This window comes from Lontra canadensis, unplaced genomic scaffold, assembly GCF_010015895.1.
Source record: "Lontra canadensis isolate GAN:19392208 unplaced genomic scaffold, GSC_riverotter_1.0 scaffold42, whole genome shotgun sequence".
NCBI classification, from domain to species: Eukaryota; Metazoa; Chordata; class Mammalia; order Carnivora; family Mustelidae; genus Lontra; species Lontra canadensis.
This window is the reverse complement of record NW_022631036.1, coordinates 16,012,377-16,030,298: the sequence shown is the minus strand read 5'-3', so window position 1 is coordinate 16,030,298 and position 17,922 is coordinate 16,012,377. Positions and strand designations below refer to the sequence as shown.

General features: G+C 38.0%; 1 protein-coding gene across 4 annotated transcripts in view; it reads right to left on the bottom strand.

Annotated features, from left to right (window-relative positions):
• LOC116875630 overlaps window positions 1-17,922 on the bottom strand; it is a 36,459-nt gene that overhangs the window by 3,139 nt on the left and 15,398 nt on the right. For 3 of the 4 annotated variants that reach the window (XM_032871282.1, XM_032871283.1, XM_032871285.1), the window contains 5 exons: window positions 17,060-17,181; window positions 15,340-15,478; window positions 12,353-12,474; window positions 10,513-10,623; window positions 2,890-2,996 (listed from right to left, as the gene is read on the bottom strand). In XM_032871282.1, coding sequence (XP_032727173.1) covers window positions 2,890-2,996; window positions 10,513-10,623; window positions 12,353-12,474; window positions 15,340-15,478; window positions 17,060-17,181 — 601 coding nt within the window. Of the gene's footprint in view, window positions 1-2,889; window positions 2,997-10,512; window positions 10,624-12,352; window positions 12,475-15,339; window positions 15,479-17,059; window positions 17,182-17,819; window positions 17,839-17,922 lie in introns of those variants that run through there. The other variant, XM_032871286.1, reaches the window with a different exon arrangement.

The following is a 17,922-nucleotide window of genomic DNA, read 5'->3' as shown; positions in this document are numbered from 1 at the left end:
AATGGCGGAGTTGAGTGGGACCAGCCAGGTTGAAAGCATGATGAAATGCCATGTGTGTTTATACGTACCACAGGGCAGCACCTGCCCAGCTCTAATTCAGTGCAGGAACGAGCTGGCTTTCTCTACGTGTGTGAGTGTTGAGAGTAACCCCCACTACTGGCGGGCAATGGGCAAGCAAAGCAGAGATGAGCAGCCCTTGCAACAGGCAGGTGAGCAGCGCATTTCTTTCCATTACAGCAATGGTTATTAGGTTTAGTATTCTGGAGTTCATTAGGCAAAATGATAACAAATGTTCTTTTCCTCAGGCTAGATCTAAAATCATGCAGCAGTGCTTGATAATAGTCACTGTGCATGGGCTAGAGCTATTGTTTTGATGTGGTTCCTTAAAAACAACATATTTCAGAAGTTTATTTAATAAGAATGAAGAAGCTGACTAAATTGGCGTGGTTGGCCATGACTCTCCAAATAGCGCTTGCTGCTTCTGGCAAGCTGTCCTTCTGGCAGCTCTAGGTGTTTCACCTACTCAGGAAATGCACTGAGGCACCTTTGAAACCAACAATTACTCAACAAATCGGGGGTGTTACTCTCCAATGAGATAGGACTTATTCGGAAGCCTGAGTCTTTCCTGAGTACACATGTCCTATTTTTAGGATATATTTCTGTTTTCTCTTCTAACTCCTATAGCAGTGTCATTCTACTTGTCCCAGATTCTAATTAAGACAAATCCTTGGAGGCTATATGTGGTGGCATTTTCTTTTTCATTCAATACAATACAGATTTAACGTATGTAAATGATAACGATTCCAATGTCAGAATGCTTTACTGGGTCTCCTAAACATTCTCCTCTATACTGTCATTCATGGCTATAACCTACCTATATTACAAATTCATTGCACTAGACTAATTTAGGAGAAATGACTGAACTAACACATGTGGCCAATACCTAGTCACTAAACAATGTAGAGCATGTGAATGATTGTACCAAGAAAGCTTTTAAAACAACCCAAACATTCAGTATTTCTGGTGCCAAGTTCACCAGTGGCTTTTCTCATTCTTCAGCAGTCAAAATCATTCTGTAATGAAACTCCAAAGCCTTTAAGGTGTTTTTCTCTTTTAACTTCTTATACAACATAAACCTGGTAATATTTCATTCTCTAAAAATTATGTAATGTTTTGGCTACTGGTCATTAACTTAAAAAGGTAAAAAGCTAATCATACTTTGTCCACTGGAAATTAAGCTTAAAGAGGGCTATGATACGGGGCGCCTGGGTGGCTCAGTGGGTTAAGCCACTGCCTTCGGCTCAGGTCAGGATCTCAGGGTCCTGGGATCGAGTCCCGCATTGGGCTCTCTGCTCAGCAGGGAGCCTGCTTCCCTCTCTCTCTCTCTCTCTGTGCCTGCCTCTCTGCCTACTTGTGATCTCTCTCTGTCAAATAAATAAATAAAATCTTTAAAAAAAAAGGGGGGGGCTATGATTAAGACAACTTTGCTCATGTTGTGTTTTTGGTCTTCAGCCTGTGACCAAAAATTGTCACCTATTCTGGCTGAGCTTTGATTATGTGATTAGCTTTCTTTCGAACTAGTTTCTTTTTTTTAAGATTTAAAAAAAAAAATTTATTTATTTGACAGAGATCACAAGTAGGCAGAGAGGAAGCAGAGAGAGAGAGGGGGGAGCAGGCTCCCCGCTAAGCAGAGAGCCTGATGCAGGGCTCTGTCCCAGGACTCTGGGATCATGACCTGAGCCGAAGGCAGAGGTTCTAACCCAGTGAGCCACCCAGATGCGCCTTGAACTAGTTTCTTTTTAAAATATTTAAGCTGTTAATTTCATGGTGACCTTAACCTACTAGTAATGGGTATGGCATGTGTGTGTGTATGTGTGTGAGACAGAGAGTTGGGGGCAGGGGAGAACAGAGAAGGTAAAAGGATGGCAGGATAAAGAGGGTTTTGCCATTCAGGATTTCACTCTGTATTAACTATTTATGGTCTATAATTATATGTGTTTTTATTTCTCTGCAGTATAAACCTTACTGATGCACTAGTCCAAACATTTGTGTAATTCCATTTTGTATGTATGGAAAGGGAGTTTTCCTTCAACTAGAGTACACATATGTCATTATGTTTAAAAAAAAAAATGTCAGGATTCCTAACTAGCTAGAAAATCAATGTCTCAGACTATGGACCACAGGAATTTTCTAATTAGAGGGACTGACTGGCTGAGCATCAAACTGTGGCAGAGAAGTCAAAAAAAGAGATCACAGATATGCTAACTTTTCTATTCCCTGAAAAGAAATAGTTTTAGGAACTAAATAGTTTTAGGAACCTATGATTACCACCTTAAAAATACTTTTAAAGTTTGACAACTAATCACTATTTTGGTTAATATTCTTATATCTTCTATCACTTATAGAAATTAATTCCCAAAATTTCGTGATAGGATAGCATATGACATGTTTTTTCAAAAAAAAAAACTAAAATGGAGACAGAAAAGAGTAAGTATAAATGCCTATCAGGAATGGTTATCTTATTGTATCCCTGATTGCTAAGCAAATGCTTGGGTCATGATATCATTTAAATGTACCCCCCATTAGATGTAATATTTTACAAAGTTAGACAAAGTTTATTTTTTTTATGCGTAATACATTTCCTTATTAACATAATCTTGTTGAGGTTATTTTAAAAAAGTAAAATATGAAAATATTTCTATTTTACCAATCCCTTTTTTAAAAACAAAGATATTTAGTAATCTCTATACCCAATGTGGGACTTGTACTCACGACCCCAAGATCAAGTCACATGCTTTACCAACTGAGCCAGCCAGGCACCCCACTAATCCCTTTTCATACTTTGCTGAACATATTTTAACAGCCTTTTTGCTTGAATAAATAACATACCTGGCCTGTTCTGCCTCATCAAGAAAATATTCGAAGACATTATTCATGATAATAACATCAGCATTTTGCAGAAGTGAACCCTGGGTACAGATGTCCGCATGAAGCACCTAAAGAAGAGTGAGTTCACTTGAGAAAACAAAGATAGCCACAGAAGACATAGCTATGGGTTCAATGACACGAGGCAATACAAGAAGTTAACCATAATTACAATGGGAGAAAGAATAGTCTATTTAATAGTATCACCTGTGGGAAATACTTAGTATCTAATTAAAAACCATAAACTTGTGAAAATTTGTTTTAGATAGATTTATTTACATAGTCATATAATTATAGTCTTTCGATCCCCAGTTCGGAGCTTTTTCCACTATGGCTATATGATTAATTGTAAGAGACAAAGGCCCTAGGTTCAAACTCTGGCTCCATCATCAACGGAGTCTGTACAATTTGGCAGTCGGTGTCCTCATGAGTAAAATGGAATAGTATCTGTCCTGATTCACAGAATCCAATGGGATCATATCAAAGTAATTTATATATTATAAAGTAATTTATATATTATAAAATGTTAATACAATATTTTTATTGGCTTTGTCTGACTTTTCGTCTAAAATTTACTTGATTTATTTATCCAAAGAAGCAAATAAAACAATTTACTTAAAAATTATATGCTTCACACCCAAAACAATAAAATACCTAGGAATAAACTTAGCCAAAGAGGTGAAAGACCTGTACTCTCAAAAGTATAAAACACTGGGGCGCCTGGGTAGCTCAGTGGGTTAAAACCTCTGCCTTTGGCTCCAGTCATGATCCCAGGGTCTTGGGATCCAGCCCCGCATCAGGCTCTCTGCTCCGCAGGGAGCCTGCTTCCTCTTCTCTTTCTCTCTGCCTTCCTCTCTGCCTACTTGTGATCTCTGTCTGTCAAATAAATAAATAAAATCTTTAAAAAAAAAAAGTATAAAACACTGATGAAAGAAACTGAAGATGACACAATGAAATGGAAAGACATCTCATGCTCATGGATTGGAATAACAGATATTGTAACAAAGTCTACACTACCCAAACCAATGTACAGATTTAATGCAATCCCTATCAAAATACCAACTGCATTTTTCACAGAACTAGAAAAAGCCAATCCTAAAATTTGTATGGAACCACAGAAGATCCCAAATAGACGAAGTAATCTTAAAAAAGAAAAACAAAACTGGAGGCATCACAATTTCAGATTTCAATTTAGATTACAAAGCTGTAGTCATCAAAGCAGTATGGTACTGGCATAAAAACAGATCCACAGATCAATGGAATAGAACAGAAAACTAATAAATAAGCCCACAATTATACAGTTAATTAATCTTTGACAAAAGAGGCAAGAATACACAACAGGAAAAAGACAGTCTCTTTAACAAATGGCTCTGGGAAAACTGATCAGCCACAAGCAAAAGAATGAAACTGGACCACTTTCTCACATGATGAATGGAAATAAACTCAAAAGGGAGTAAAGACCTAAATATGAGACCTGAAACCGTTAAAATCCTGGAAGAGATCACAGACAATAATTTCTCTCACATTGGCCACAACAACATCTTTCTAAATAGGTTCCCTGAAGCAAGGGAAACAAAAGCAAAAGTAAACTATGGGGACTATATAAAAATAAAAAGCTTCTGCACAGCAAAGGCAACAATCAACCCAACTAAAAGACAACCTCCTGAATGAGAGATGATATCTGCAAATGACCTATGTGATGAAGGGTTGGTATCCAAAATATATATAGAACTTGCACAACTCAACACCAAAACCCCAAATAATCCAATTAAAAAATGGGCAGAAGACATGAACAGACATTGCTCCGAACAAGATACATAGTCAACAGACACATGAGAAAATGATCAATATCACTCATCATCAGGGAAATGCAAATCAAGACTACAATGAGGTATCATTTCACACCAGTGAGAATGGCTAAAAACAAAATCACAGGAAACAAGTGTTGATGGGGATGTAGAGAAAAAGGAACCCTCTTGCACTGTTGGTGGGAATGCAAACTGGTGCAGCCGCTGTGGAACACAGTATGGAGGTTCCTCAAAAAGCTAAAAACAGAATGACCCTATATCCAGCAATCGTACTACTGGGTATTTATCCCCCAAATACAAAAAACACTAATTGAAAGGGATACATGCACCCCTGTATATACTGAAGCATTATTTACAATAGCCAAATTATGGAAGCAGCCCAAGAGTCCTTCAACAAATGAATGAATATAGATGTGGTACCTCTATCGATCTATCTATCCATCTATCCATCCATCCAGGGATATTCAACCATAAAAAAGAATGAAATCTTGCCATTTGCAATGACAAGATAGAGCTAGAGTGTATAACGCTAAGTGAAATAAACCAATCAGAGAAAGATAAACACCATATGATTTCACCCATATTTATTTATGAGTGGAATTTAAGAAACAAAACAAGCAAAGGAGAGAAATATAAAAAAAAGTAGAGAGAGATAAACCAAGAAACAGACTCTTAGCTGTAGAGTACAAACTGATGGTTACCAGAGGGGAGGTGGGTGGGGGAGTGGGTGAAACAGACGATGGGGATGAAAGAGTGCACTTATGATGAGCACTTGAGTAATGTGCAGAACTGCTGATTCACTGTATTGTAAAACTGAAATATAACACTGTATGTCAACTACGTAGGAATTAACATAAAAAACTTAATAACAAAAAATTGAAACTATATACCTCAAAAAAATTAACTTGACCACAATTCACAAGTCTTACAGAGCATAAGCAACGTAGCAAGAGAAAACATATATTTTCTCAAGTGCAAAACAAACCACTTTTATTTTAAAAGGAAGAGAAAAAGTTTATTTTGTATTAGAGGATTTCTTTGGTCTTACAAATAAACAGTATTCAGAATGTTGTGGGGTCTGATTCTTAACATATTTTATTCTCTTTTTTAAGTAAGAAAAACACTAAGATAATTTACATTAAGTGGGCCTCTAGTTTCTGAAACGCACCTTTAACATGTTCCTGAACACACAGAAAACAATCATTTTAATAAACTTTCTAAACATGCTGCTGAGATATGAAATAGGCATGCAAATTAACCTACTGATATACCAGTTTCCTCTTTTTCTTTCCCATCTCTGTTCACTCTCCCACATCCCACCCCACAGATATGGTAAAAAAAGAATAAATTATTAAATTAAGTTAAATTAATTATGGCAACCAAGAGAGGTTCCATGGAAACCCCCCAAAATGGCTCTGGACAAACTGGAATGCTAATAATGCAAAGGCTGCATGGTAACCAAAATCAATTGAACCAATTTTTTTTTTAAGATTTATTTATTTATTTGGCAGAGAGAGAGAGAGAGAGAGAGAGATTACAAGCAGGGGGAGCAGCAGAGGGAGAGGGAGAAGCAGGTTCCCCACCAAGCGGGGAGCCTGATGTGGGACTCGATCCCAGGATGCTGGGATCGTGATCTGAGGCGAAGGCAGACACTTAACTGTCTGAGCCACCCAGGTGCCCCTAACCAACTTCTTTTTTTTTTTTTAAATTTTATTTTTTATAAACATATATTTTTTTCCCCAGGGGTACAGGTCTGTGAATCGCCAGGTTTACACACTTCACAGCACTCACCATAGCACATACCCTCCCCAATGTCCATTATAACCCCACCCCCCCTCCCAACCCCCCTCCCCCCAGCAACCCTCAGTTTGTTTTGTGAGATTAAGAGTCACTTATGTCCTAACCAACTTCTAATGAACCTCCTATATACAGGATACTCTGGAGGGTGATACACCATGAGGAATGAGATACAATACCTACACTCAAATACATTATATTCTAGTAATGGGATGAAACAGCTATAGTGGTAACTCTAAGTGCCATCAAAGGAATAAGCGAGATATGAATAAAGAATAAACAAAATAATGAATAAAGAAAAATAATTTAAGCCAATGGGTCTTTCATGTAAAGATAGTGCATAAGACACATGGCATGTACACATACGCTTTCCTGAAACCTCATTATAACAACAGTATAGGGTTTTTAGAAAAGAAGGTATATACCCACAAGGATGGGGGAAATGGGAAAGGAAATAACAGAGATAAAATTTTGTAAGTTAGGGAAAAAAGAGGAACTAATAAGAAATTTAGGAGACCAGAAAAATCTGATTTTTAAGCTAGACAGATAGAAAGCTAAGATCCAGACTTGACTTATACTACAGAATCTCAAAAAGGCTCACAATTGATGGCACCAGCTATTTCTGGGTGAAGGAGTAGGGAGAAATGCTAAAAACAAGGTAACTGGGTTGAAAGTCAGTTTTAGAAGTACCCAGACTCCCATAGGACTTTCTTATACCCCAGCAAAAGAATAGAGGTTTATTCGCTGGGAAGGGTAAAACAAAGGTATATGGGTCAGGGGAAAGCAGGACTAGTTCTAAGAAAGGCTAATGTCCTGAAAACAAGGGTAGTAAGGCAGACAGGATGTTGTAAATCCCTTACATTTTACTTCTTCTCCTCTACCCCTCCGTTTGCAGGATGTTGTTGGCCACTTAGTAAGGAGCCTGGACAATCAGACCAGCCCAAGAGGAAAGATCTTAATATACTTCATCAGATACTCGCCAACTAATTAACCAGCCAAGCAAGATCACTCAACAGTGAAGCCCCCAATGCTCAGAACCCCCACTTCAGTGCTGAGAACTTCAACTAGCTTTTTTGTTTCTCACTCTTAAGTCTGAAAGGACAGCGAAGGATCTCTAGACTTCTGAGGGAAGTCCTATTAAAGAAGACCAAACAGGAACAAAAATAAAACAAAAAGCAGAGCCCAACACTTAAAGCTACCCAGATTTCAAGATAAAAATAACCTGTATTTCAATGGCTATCAGACACATGAAAAAATGTTCACCATCAATAGCCATCAGGGAGATTCAAATTAAAACCACACTGAGATATCACCTTACACCAGTTAGAATGGCCAAAATTAGCAAGACAGGAAACAACATGTGTTGGAGGGGATGTGGAGAAAGGGGAACCCTCTTACACTGTTGGTGGGAATGCAAGTTGGTGCAGCCTCTTTGGAGAACAGTATGGAGATTCCTCAAGAAATTAAAAATAGAGCTTCCCTATGACCCTGCAATTGCACTACTGGGTATTTAGCCCAAAGATACAGATGTAGTGAAAAGAAGGGTCATCTGTACCCCAATGTTTATAGCAGCAATGGCCACAGTTGCCAAACTGTGGAAAGAACCAAGATGCCCTTCAACGGACGAATGGATAAGGAAGATGTGGTCCATATACACTATGGAGTATTATGCCTCCGTCAGAAAGGATGAATACCCAACTTTTGTAGCAACATGGACGGGACTGGAAGAGATTATGCTGAGTGAAATAAGTCAAGCAGAGAGTCAATTATCATATGGTTTCACTTATTTGTGGAGCATAAAAAATAGCATGGAGGACAAGGGGAGTTAGAGAGGAGAAGGGAGTTGGGGGAAATTGGAAGGGGAGGTGAACCATGAGAGACTATGGCTCTGAAAAACAATCTGAGGGGTTTGAAGCGGCAGGGGGGGTGGGAGGTTGGGGGAACCAGGTGGTGGGTATTGGAGAGGGCATGGATTGCATGGAGCACTGGGTGTGGTGCAAAAAACAAGGAATACTGTTATGCTGAACAACAACAACAACAACAACAACAACAACAACAAACCTGTATTTCTATAAAATTTATTTAAATTTAAAAATATGATAAATTTCAAAATAACCTAAAAAAAAAACCAAACAAACAAACCCTAGAATTCCTTTCCATTGATCTTAGGGCCTCTCAAACACAACTGTCTTTACCATCCAGGAAGGAAACTGTAAAGGTTGCCAATGAAATGGTATACAAACAGCTTTCTGTCATTGGGTTACTAACAGCCACCGGAGCCGCAGAAGTATGTGGGGTGGGAACTCATCCACATACGCTCGTTGAAAAGCTAGGGGTAAAAAATCTTTTAATGTGTAAATAAATGTGTTTAACATACCTTTATCATCTTCTTTCTTTCCTTCTTTCTTTTTAAAAGATTTTATTTATTTATTTGACAGAGAGAGAGAGAGAGAGAGCACAAGTAGGCAGAGAAACAAGCAGAGAGAGAGGGGAAGCAGGCTCCCTGCTGAGCAGAGAGCCCAATGCGGGACTCGATCCCAGAACCCTGAGATCATGACCTGAGCCGAAGGCAGAGGCTTAACCCACTGAGCCACCCAGGCGCCCCCTTTACCATCTTCTTTAAAAAAATAAAATAAAAATAAGGTACTTGGATCTCCATTTATTTATTAATTAAAAGATTTATTTATTTTAGAGAGAGAGAACATGCACGGTGGGGTGGGGATAGAGTGAGAAGGAGAATCGCAAGCAGACTCCCTGCTGAGTGCCGAGCCCCGTGCAGGGCCCATCCCACAACCCTGATATTGTGACCTGAGCCGAATCAAGAGTTGGACACTCAACCAACGAAGCCACCCTGGCACCCCTTGACTGTCCATTTATAAACTAGGATTCTTAAGAGGTCAATTTTTAAATCTTAACTTTCAATTAAATCAACATTCCTGTTATGTGATTCTTATTAAGCAAGAACAATGTGTTTCTGTTCACTAAATTGGGATGGTGAGAAAAATCCATGAATTTATTACTGGATGATAAATCTGCTTTGATCATTTGCCTCTCTGTTTCTAAGATGAGAGAGAGACAAAAAGAGGGGTAAAAAAGGAAGTTTAGAAGGAGGAAAAAAAAACATTTCCTTCAATAAAAAAGGGGAGGACTAGATCCTTAATCTTACCAAGATGTCTTTCAACACCTTAACACAAGAGAGCCTTAGGTGCTGCCTATCTCCCCGCATTGCCATTAGAAGTGTAGGATCATCATGAAAGGATAAGAATTACTGCATTAACCAAAAAACTTCCTTTTCCCTTTCTTGTTATTTTTGCCCTTACATATAGAGAAAGAGCTAAGTTCTGTTATGGCCCAACCAGGCTGTCATTCCACCTGAACTGCCATTCTGTGGCATCCACAGCTCTTCCTGGAAACTTAAGAAAAAGAAGATAAAGTACTGAGAGTATGACTTAACCTTTTTGCTTACTTTCATTAAGAGAGTTTCATTAAGTACACTTTTGACTTACATCTGGAGATTAATGCTGCTACCCAAACTATACTATAGAGGAGATGAAGGAAATTAAGAAAAATTCTACTTTCTAATGAAACTGGGGAGGAAGAGAAATAGGAGTGGAAGGTAATTATAATTAAATTCACCTTTATTGTTTTAAAGTATTAAGTCAACTCAATGTTCTACACAGCAGCAACCAAGAATAGATCCAAAAAGATTTTCCAACTCTAATCCAGAAGAAACTTGGCTAAATGATGCTGTAAAATAGATAACGGAATATATATTTAAAAGGGCACCTTTAGTACAGCATAGGAAACATAGCCAATGATATTGTAATAGCATTGTAGGGTGACAGATGGTAGCTACACTCACGGTAAGCATTGTGTAACATAAAGACTTACCAAATCACCATGTTGTACACCTGAAACTAATATTAAACATTGTGTCTCAACTGTACTTCATTAGTAAAGAAATACATAGATAAAAGGGTACCTTTATTCTGTCAGTGAACTGGTATTTTTTTATGACCATTTCCTGCAACTGGCAAAAGTCTCCATTCAATTCTACTCCATATAGTTGCAGGGCTGAACTGTAAAGATAACCCTGAAAAAAATGAAGACATGATGCAAATGAATGAACTGTGAGTTCATTTCTATACCAAACTTTAAAAAATCAAACTTAAAAAAAAAAATAGAACTCAATAAAGTAAAAATAAAATGAAAGATAAATAACGTGTAATAAAATTAGAACTTACAACTTCAAGAATTTAAATATTCTTACTGATTAAAACCTTAATTGTAGTTTGTCAATTTCCATTATTCAAAAGTAATTATATTTTGAAAGACTGATTTCTTACTTTTCCTGATAAAACTGTGCATTAAGTAATGCTGGAAATGAGAGAAGTAATCACATACAGATTCTCTGTTTAATAATCTATTCCTGTAATTTCTTGGGAAGGTACAGCAGGGGAAAGCAAGACAGGCATTCACCCATGGGGGATATAATGGAAAATCATGCACAGTCTGACACTAGAGGAAGGTGGCCAGAGATAAGTCCTGTTTGGCTTAGGGAAGTCAATCTGGCATCTGCCTAGTATTAACCACCAATTAGTTAACAAGGATTATCAAGAACTGACTAGATATTATTATGTATCCACAAAAAAGTAGTACGGATGGAAAGGTCGAGTCATATTCTGAGTATTACTTTACATCAAGTAACACCCACGTGTGAACCAAATTTGCATTTACAGCTCGTGATAGATTTTTAGAATCTGTTCAACAGAGTGTAAGTAGGTACTCAAAAATTTTTTGTTGACTGAATCAGTAACCATTTTAATATGGAGGAAAAATGAGAGAGACTATGTTTAAATTTCTTAACGCTGCCACGTAATGGCATAGCTGGGTTTCTTTCAGCTATGTACTTTTCTAACAAATCAAAAAATGGACAAGAGTGGAGCAAATATGGTAAATAATCATAATCTCTAATGTCTTCCAAAAAAGCCATTTGACAAACTGTATTTTCTATTATGGATATTGTTTCTAATTATAGAATGAAAGCCTTAACGCTGATAAATAAACTAAGCACTAAAGAGTTAAGTGTTTCTGTTTAGAGCAGGCGATGGATGCCGGGAACTGAGAGTTTCTGGCCTGGGCCTCTACTGCTGTTGGCCACATGTTTTAACAAGTCTGCTAATGACAACCAGAAACCACATTTAAGTTTTTTGATAAAACCATTTAGGAATGTTACAAATACTCTTGATTTGAATTTTTTTTTAAAAAAAGCCACATCGAAGTGATATTTCAGACACAAATGTCTACATTCAAACTTGAATCACAGAAAATTGGACCAAGATGAGTCCTTGGGTATCATTTAGTTTATTTACAGGTGAGGAACGTGAAGCCAGGAGTATTAAGCGACTTTGTTATGGCTGTATGCAATTTCCTAGGTCAAGTAAACTTTATGAGAGCTTTTTTTAAAAGATCTTACCAAAGCTATATATACTTACCAAAGTGTATAAAGTACAATATTTAACATATAGCACAAAGAAAACAGAGTTAGGAGGTCAACAGTGACTGACAAAATAACAAAAGTGTTTTGAGGTCACCTGCTTTGCTGACAGTCCTTCATTCGTGTCACAGAGACAAACCAGTAAAGGAAATCAGAGAGCTGGCCTTTGAAATTCCAAATTCAGTATCATATTTTAACCTTATTATTCTGTTACTCTAATAATTAAAGCCAAGCTGTCACCTTGGATGGTGGCAGGCAAAACTGTTGCTAGCAGGAGGAGAAAGTATTTTCCAAATGTTGAATATGTCCACAAGCTGGACTTTACCCCATAAAGGACTGTGCCGAGCCTGGAGCCAACGTCAACCAAGACCTTTCCCGACAGATCAGGGAGTACATGATGATAAATGAACTTCAATTCCATGAGGGAGAAGGAATGAGAAATAAATCCTGGAGAATTAGAACAGAATAAACATCAAATTGTCAAATTTTGGTTGGGTACTAAACATTCAATTCTGTATTTCTAATTCTTTTATCTATATTTATAACATCTATTTCATGTTTTTCTCTTCCAAACCAATGAAAGGTATTCGGAGACTATTTAGAAAAAATTAATGTGATAATTTTGCACTCATTCACTCTGAGCTATATTAGAGAAGAATAACCATGAAGTCTCTCACATTTATTTTTTATTTTTCAAGATTTATTTATTTATTTCAGACCTGGGCTGAAACCAAGGGTCAGACAACTAACTAACTGTGCCACCCAGGAGCCCCAAAGTCTCTGACATTTAAAAGGCCTCTAGGGAATAGCTACCCAGCAATGTGTCCCTATCACTATGCCCCTCACGTCCTTCTTGCTGTTGATTAGAAGGTCCTTGGTTTTTCCCTTTCTTTCCCTATGACTGTTATGCCATGGGATGCTCCCTAACTCCCATATCATCTGGCTTTCTCACCTTACCCCAGAGCAACCACAGAATACCCCCTTACCACTGCATGTAGACTATCAAATGAATGACCATCTCTGGAGTTGAGCAACGTGGCAGCCCTGACCAACCTAAAATGTGTTCTGGAGTATAGGAAAGGGTAGTATGAAAGGAAGTGGAGGTACGCCCACCAATCATTCTTATTTCCTTTAGCTTAACTGTTACAATTTTTAATTGCTACAAGCTTCCTAGACCAAATCAAATTATCTGGGAGAGCCTGAGTATATTTTTTAAAGACTTACAATATTATGTCCTTCTTAATTTAATGGTCAGGAAGGAGAGAAACTTTGGCCATAACTAAGAGATGGTGGCAAAGAAAATGGAAGCATGCAGGCTAATCTCTTGGAAGAAAATAAAGGGTGTGACTGGGGATGGGGTTGGGCTTCGACCACCATAGACTTATCTGCCTAGAATCCTCATCCTCCCTACTCCCTGTCACATTAGTGCTTCAGCCTTACATTAAAGTCATCATTAGTGTCTTATAGCTAGATAAGCTCCTTATCATATAAGGAAGGAGAGTTCCACAGATGATAGCTTTTTCAGGTTCACTGTGGTTGTATGGGCTGGCCTGCATACCCAGTCACTATTTACAATCTGATTTCTAAGGGAAAATGCATCCTAACTTTCAAATTTTTATTTGTCAAACATATCTCTTCTTTAAGCTTCTGTAACTCAGGGGCACCTGGATGGCTCAGGGGGTTGAACGTCCAACTCTTGATTTTGGCTCAAGTCAGGATCTCAGGGTCATGGGACTGAGGCCCAAGTCAGGCTCTTCACTCAGGGGGAAATGTGTTGGAGATTGTCTCTCTCCCTCTGCCCCTCCCCATCCCTAAAATAAATAAATAAATCTTAAAAAAAAAACAAACCTCCTGTAAATCAGATCTGATATGGTATTATAGTTATAATTCACTTTTTAGTTTTCCTTCTATTGTTCTTATCTAAGTCCTTTTCTATTCTGTGAATTTCAACCACCTCACGTGGAAAATATAAGTACTATCTAAAGACAGAATCTTAAACAAGTAAATCAGGAAAGTTTAATCCCCAATTATAATAGAGATACAATATATTTGTATTAGCAGCATATTACAAATTTGGTAGCACTTAACTTTTGACAATGATGTTATTTAAGATCAGTAATAGGAACATAAGGTTACTTACCTGGAGAGGTAGGACACTATAAGCAATAACTCCATATTTAAGTGACCGGGAAGACTGAAATAGTGTATCTAAAGTAACAGCCTAGGGGCACCTGGGTAGCTCAGTGGGTTAAGCCACCGCCTTTGGCTCAGGTCATAATCTCAGGGTCCTGGGATTGAGCACCACATGGGGCTCTCTGCTCAGCAGGGAGCCTGCTTCTCCCTCTCTCTCTGCCTCCCTCTCCTCCTGCTTGTGATCTCTCTCTCTCTCTGTCAAATAAATAAATAAAATCTTTAAAAAAATAAAGTAATAGCCTAGATGATCATATCCAATTTGAATGCCGAATATATAAATATATATATATATATTTAAAAGATTTATTTATTTGAGAGAGAGCGCATGCATGAGTGGTAGGGAGGGCCAGAGGGAGAGGGAGAGAGAATCTTAAGCAGACTCCCTGCTAAATGTGGAGCGTGATGCAGGGCTCGATCCTACATCCCTGAGACCATGACCTGGGCTGAAATCAAGAGTCTGACCCTCAAATGACTGAGCCACCCAGGCACCCCTTAAGAAAGAGTTAACATATTTGCAGCATGAGGTCAGTCTAGTTTCCCATTTGGGACCGAGGTGCTGCATCTGAGGGGCAGAGATGCAGGAGACCTTTTGTCACTAGAGTTGTCCTCTGTTATGGATGGGAGATGTCCTACTAGGTCAAATCAAGGCCTGGATAGACCTTTCTCAAGACTATCTCTGGCCTCTGAATCCGTGCCTATCCAACAGTATCTGCCTTCTTAAGTAGAGGCTTTTATTGGGACATTTCAGCCCCCTTGCAGTTATAGTTCTCATTCTAAGTGAACCAGTATTGTGGTTTACCTCTGAATCCCTCTGAAATAAGGAAAGTATAAGTTGGTTTCCCTAAACGCAGTCACTTGTGATTAGTTTCTGGACCTGAAAATACACCTCTGATTAAACAGTTTCTGTGAAAAGCAGAGCTGCTCTCCTTGGCGACATCCCCTGGCCCAGCTTTCCCGGATAATACTGCACTTTGGTCTCCCTAACCTCAATAATTGGTAATGGCTATGCTGCATGGTTGGCCTTTTCCTTTCAAAAAACTCTGAATGACTTGGTCAAGAATTTGTGTTCTGGTGACATGTATACGCACAGTCGCCAGGTTTGCATATTCGAGGGCCTACCTAAAGGAGCCGTCTGGTGTGAGCCACACACCATGCAGTAGTTTCTGCTCATTTTTCCTTCCTCACATAATGAATCAATAAAGTCTTCATCATAAAGGAATGCATCAACGTGAACTGTGGGTTCTGGCTGCTGCCGTATCTGGTGGAGAGAAGAACTTCAAAAGAAACGAAGTACAAAGGAGTCTCTTTTCATTGCTAAATAAGGCAAAACATCAGTGGTTCATATGCTAAAATTCTGAGAGCAACAAGGCACAGAAAGACAAGTTTCATTTATCACAGAGCCATCCTACTCTTCTTTCTGGTTTTTTGTTTTTGTTTTGTGAAACACTAGCAACTTTTAATTTGACCGGTAATGATACAAAACATGGCTAGGTGAAAGATATAAAATTTGAGTTTAAGGAGTATTTCCATGACTATCTTGTCCATCCTGGGTTGTACATTTTACGAATAAAGAAACTCCTACTCAGAGATTTCTCTAAAGAAATGACCATGAGAGAGGAAAGAACTGAAACTAATAACCAGGTCTCCTGAGTCCTGTGTATCAGCGACTGACCCATCAAAATACTTAGCAGTAAGCTCTGCCCAGAGGCAGAGTTTTCAAATAATTAAAACATCGGTAAAATTTCATGCTTACAATGAACAGCCCTTTATTAATACTGGTAATACATGATATAACAGCAAGTGGCTATGAAGAATAAAATGCCTGATTCCTTTTACCTTAACTATAATAAAGAACCAACCTATCTACTTAGAAACCTATAAAATTGTATCTATACCTACCATACACACACATCTATATTGTAAGTGTGTAAAATGTATGGACATACACAAGGACTAGAAGGAAATAATGCAAGATAAAAACAGTCTGTTAGGAGAGGGGATTATGGGTGAAACATTACATTCGATGAACACTTCTTGTTTCATATATTTTGGTATATCATGTTACTGATAGGATTGACTTATTAAAAACATCCAAACTATACTACAAATATTGCTCTCAGTTTTTAAACTATCCGTTATTTTCCACCTCTGGGAATGACTCTGACTGACAATATTATTAAGATTTGCTAAGTGCTCACAATGTGCACAGCACTATTGAAAATCTACAGGACCCAGTTCCTCTGCTTCGGAATCTACACAGTGAAAAGCCACATTGAGGGTTGCTGTTTTCAGATTGGTGGGAGAAGAGATTATTATCAGCTTTGTTTCAGGAAACAATATTCCCAGCATATGCACTCCAGAAGAGTTGACATCTGAAGGGGCCTGAATGAGGGGGTTGTCTGGAGAAGAAAAATGAGAACTTCTTTTAGGAATGAAGGAACAAAATTTGCAAAAACTATATAGCACAAAAGGAGGAGAAGGAAACAAAGAGATGAGTTTCACCTTTGAGAAAAGTGGGGGATATTGAACAGGAAAGAGAAAACCAGGACAATGATGGAGACAGGGCCAGATAACTGTTGGGCCTTGTTTTTTGGGGAGTGGGGGGGACACTGAGTGGGTAGGAACTGAGAGCTGGCAAACAAGATGCCCTGAAAAATACCTGTTGAATGAATAGGGAGCCAGAGGACTATGGACTCGAAAGAATTGGGGACATCATTGAAGCACCAAATGAAAAACTGTCTAAAGCAGAATTCAGGACTAACTGGATCAGAGATGCTGTAGGATTAGGGAAGAATAGGAGAAGCCTCAAGTAGCACGAAGAGTAAATTAGTGTATTTACTTTTTGGAGGGCTAGATGTTCTGAGGAAAGCATGGTTTCTAGAGGTAAGCAATTCCGAAGGTCCTCTGCTATGTTCTTCAGCATAGTGTCGTTATTATCTTCAGTGAATTCATCAAAGTCTCCTGGAAAAAAAAAAGGAGAGAAATATCTTTTTTATGGTTTTGGTCATACCTAGGCTAAGTGAACAGAATGGCCATATTTTCCACCATCAATTATAGCATCAAATTTTTCTTTTTTTAAAAGATTTTATTTATTTATTTGACAGAGAGAGATCACAAGTAGGCAGAGAGGCAGGCAGAGAGACAGGAGGAAGTAGGCTCCCTGCTGAGCAGAGAGCCCTTTGCGGGGCTTGATCCCAAGACCCTGAGATCATGACCTAGGCTGAAGGCAGAGGCTTAACCCACTGAGCCACCTAGGGGCCCCATACCATCAATTTATAGCAATAAATAAACCTTTTAACCAATGAAATATCTAAATTGTAACAAATATTTCACTTCAAATATTGAGTTTTACCTTTCCTAAACTGCTTGAAAATACAAAACTTGACTATTTCATCCTGTTTGAGAAAAACAAAAGTACTTAAAAACTATATATATATATCATATATATATAATTATCTATTTATATTATAAATTATATATATTTATATGTGATATATATACATACATATATATATATATACTGTAATACTATATATAGTATTTTAACTATTTTTACTCAAGAACAGTACTGTCATTAGTTTGTAGGGTCTTAAACTCACCAGTAAGTAGTTAAATATTCTTTCTCTCACTATGCAGATCTGAGAAGTACAGGAAGCATCACAGAAATTACTAAGATAACTTTAATCTGAATACCCCTGATTC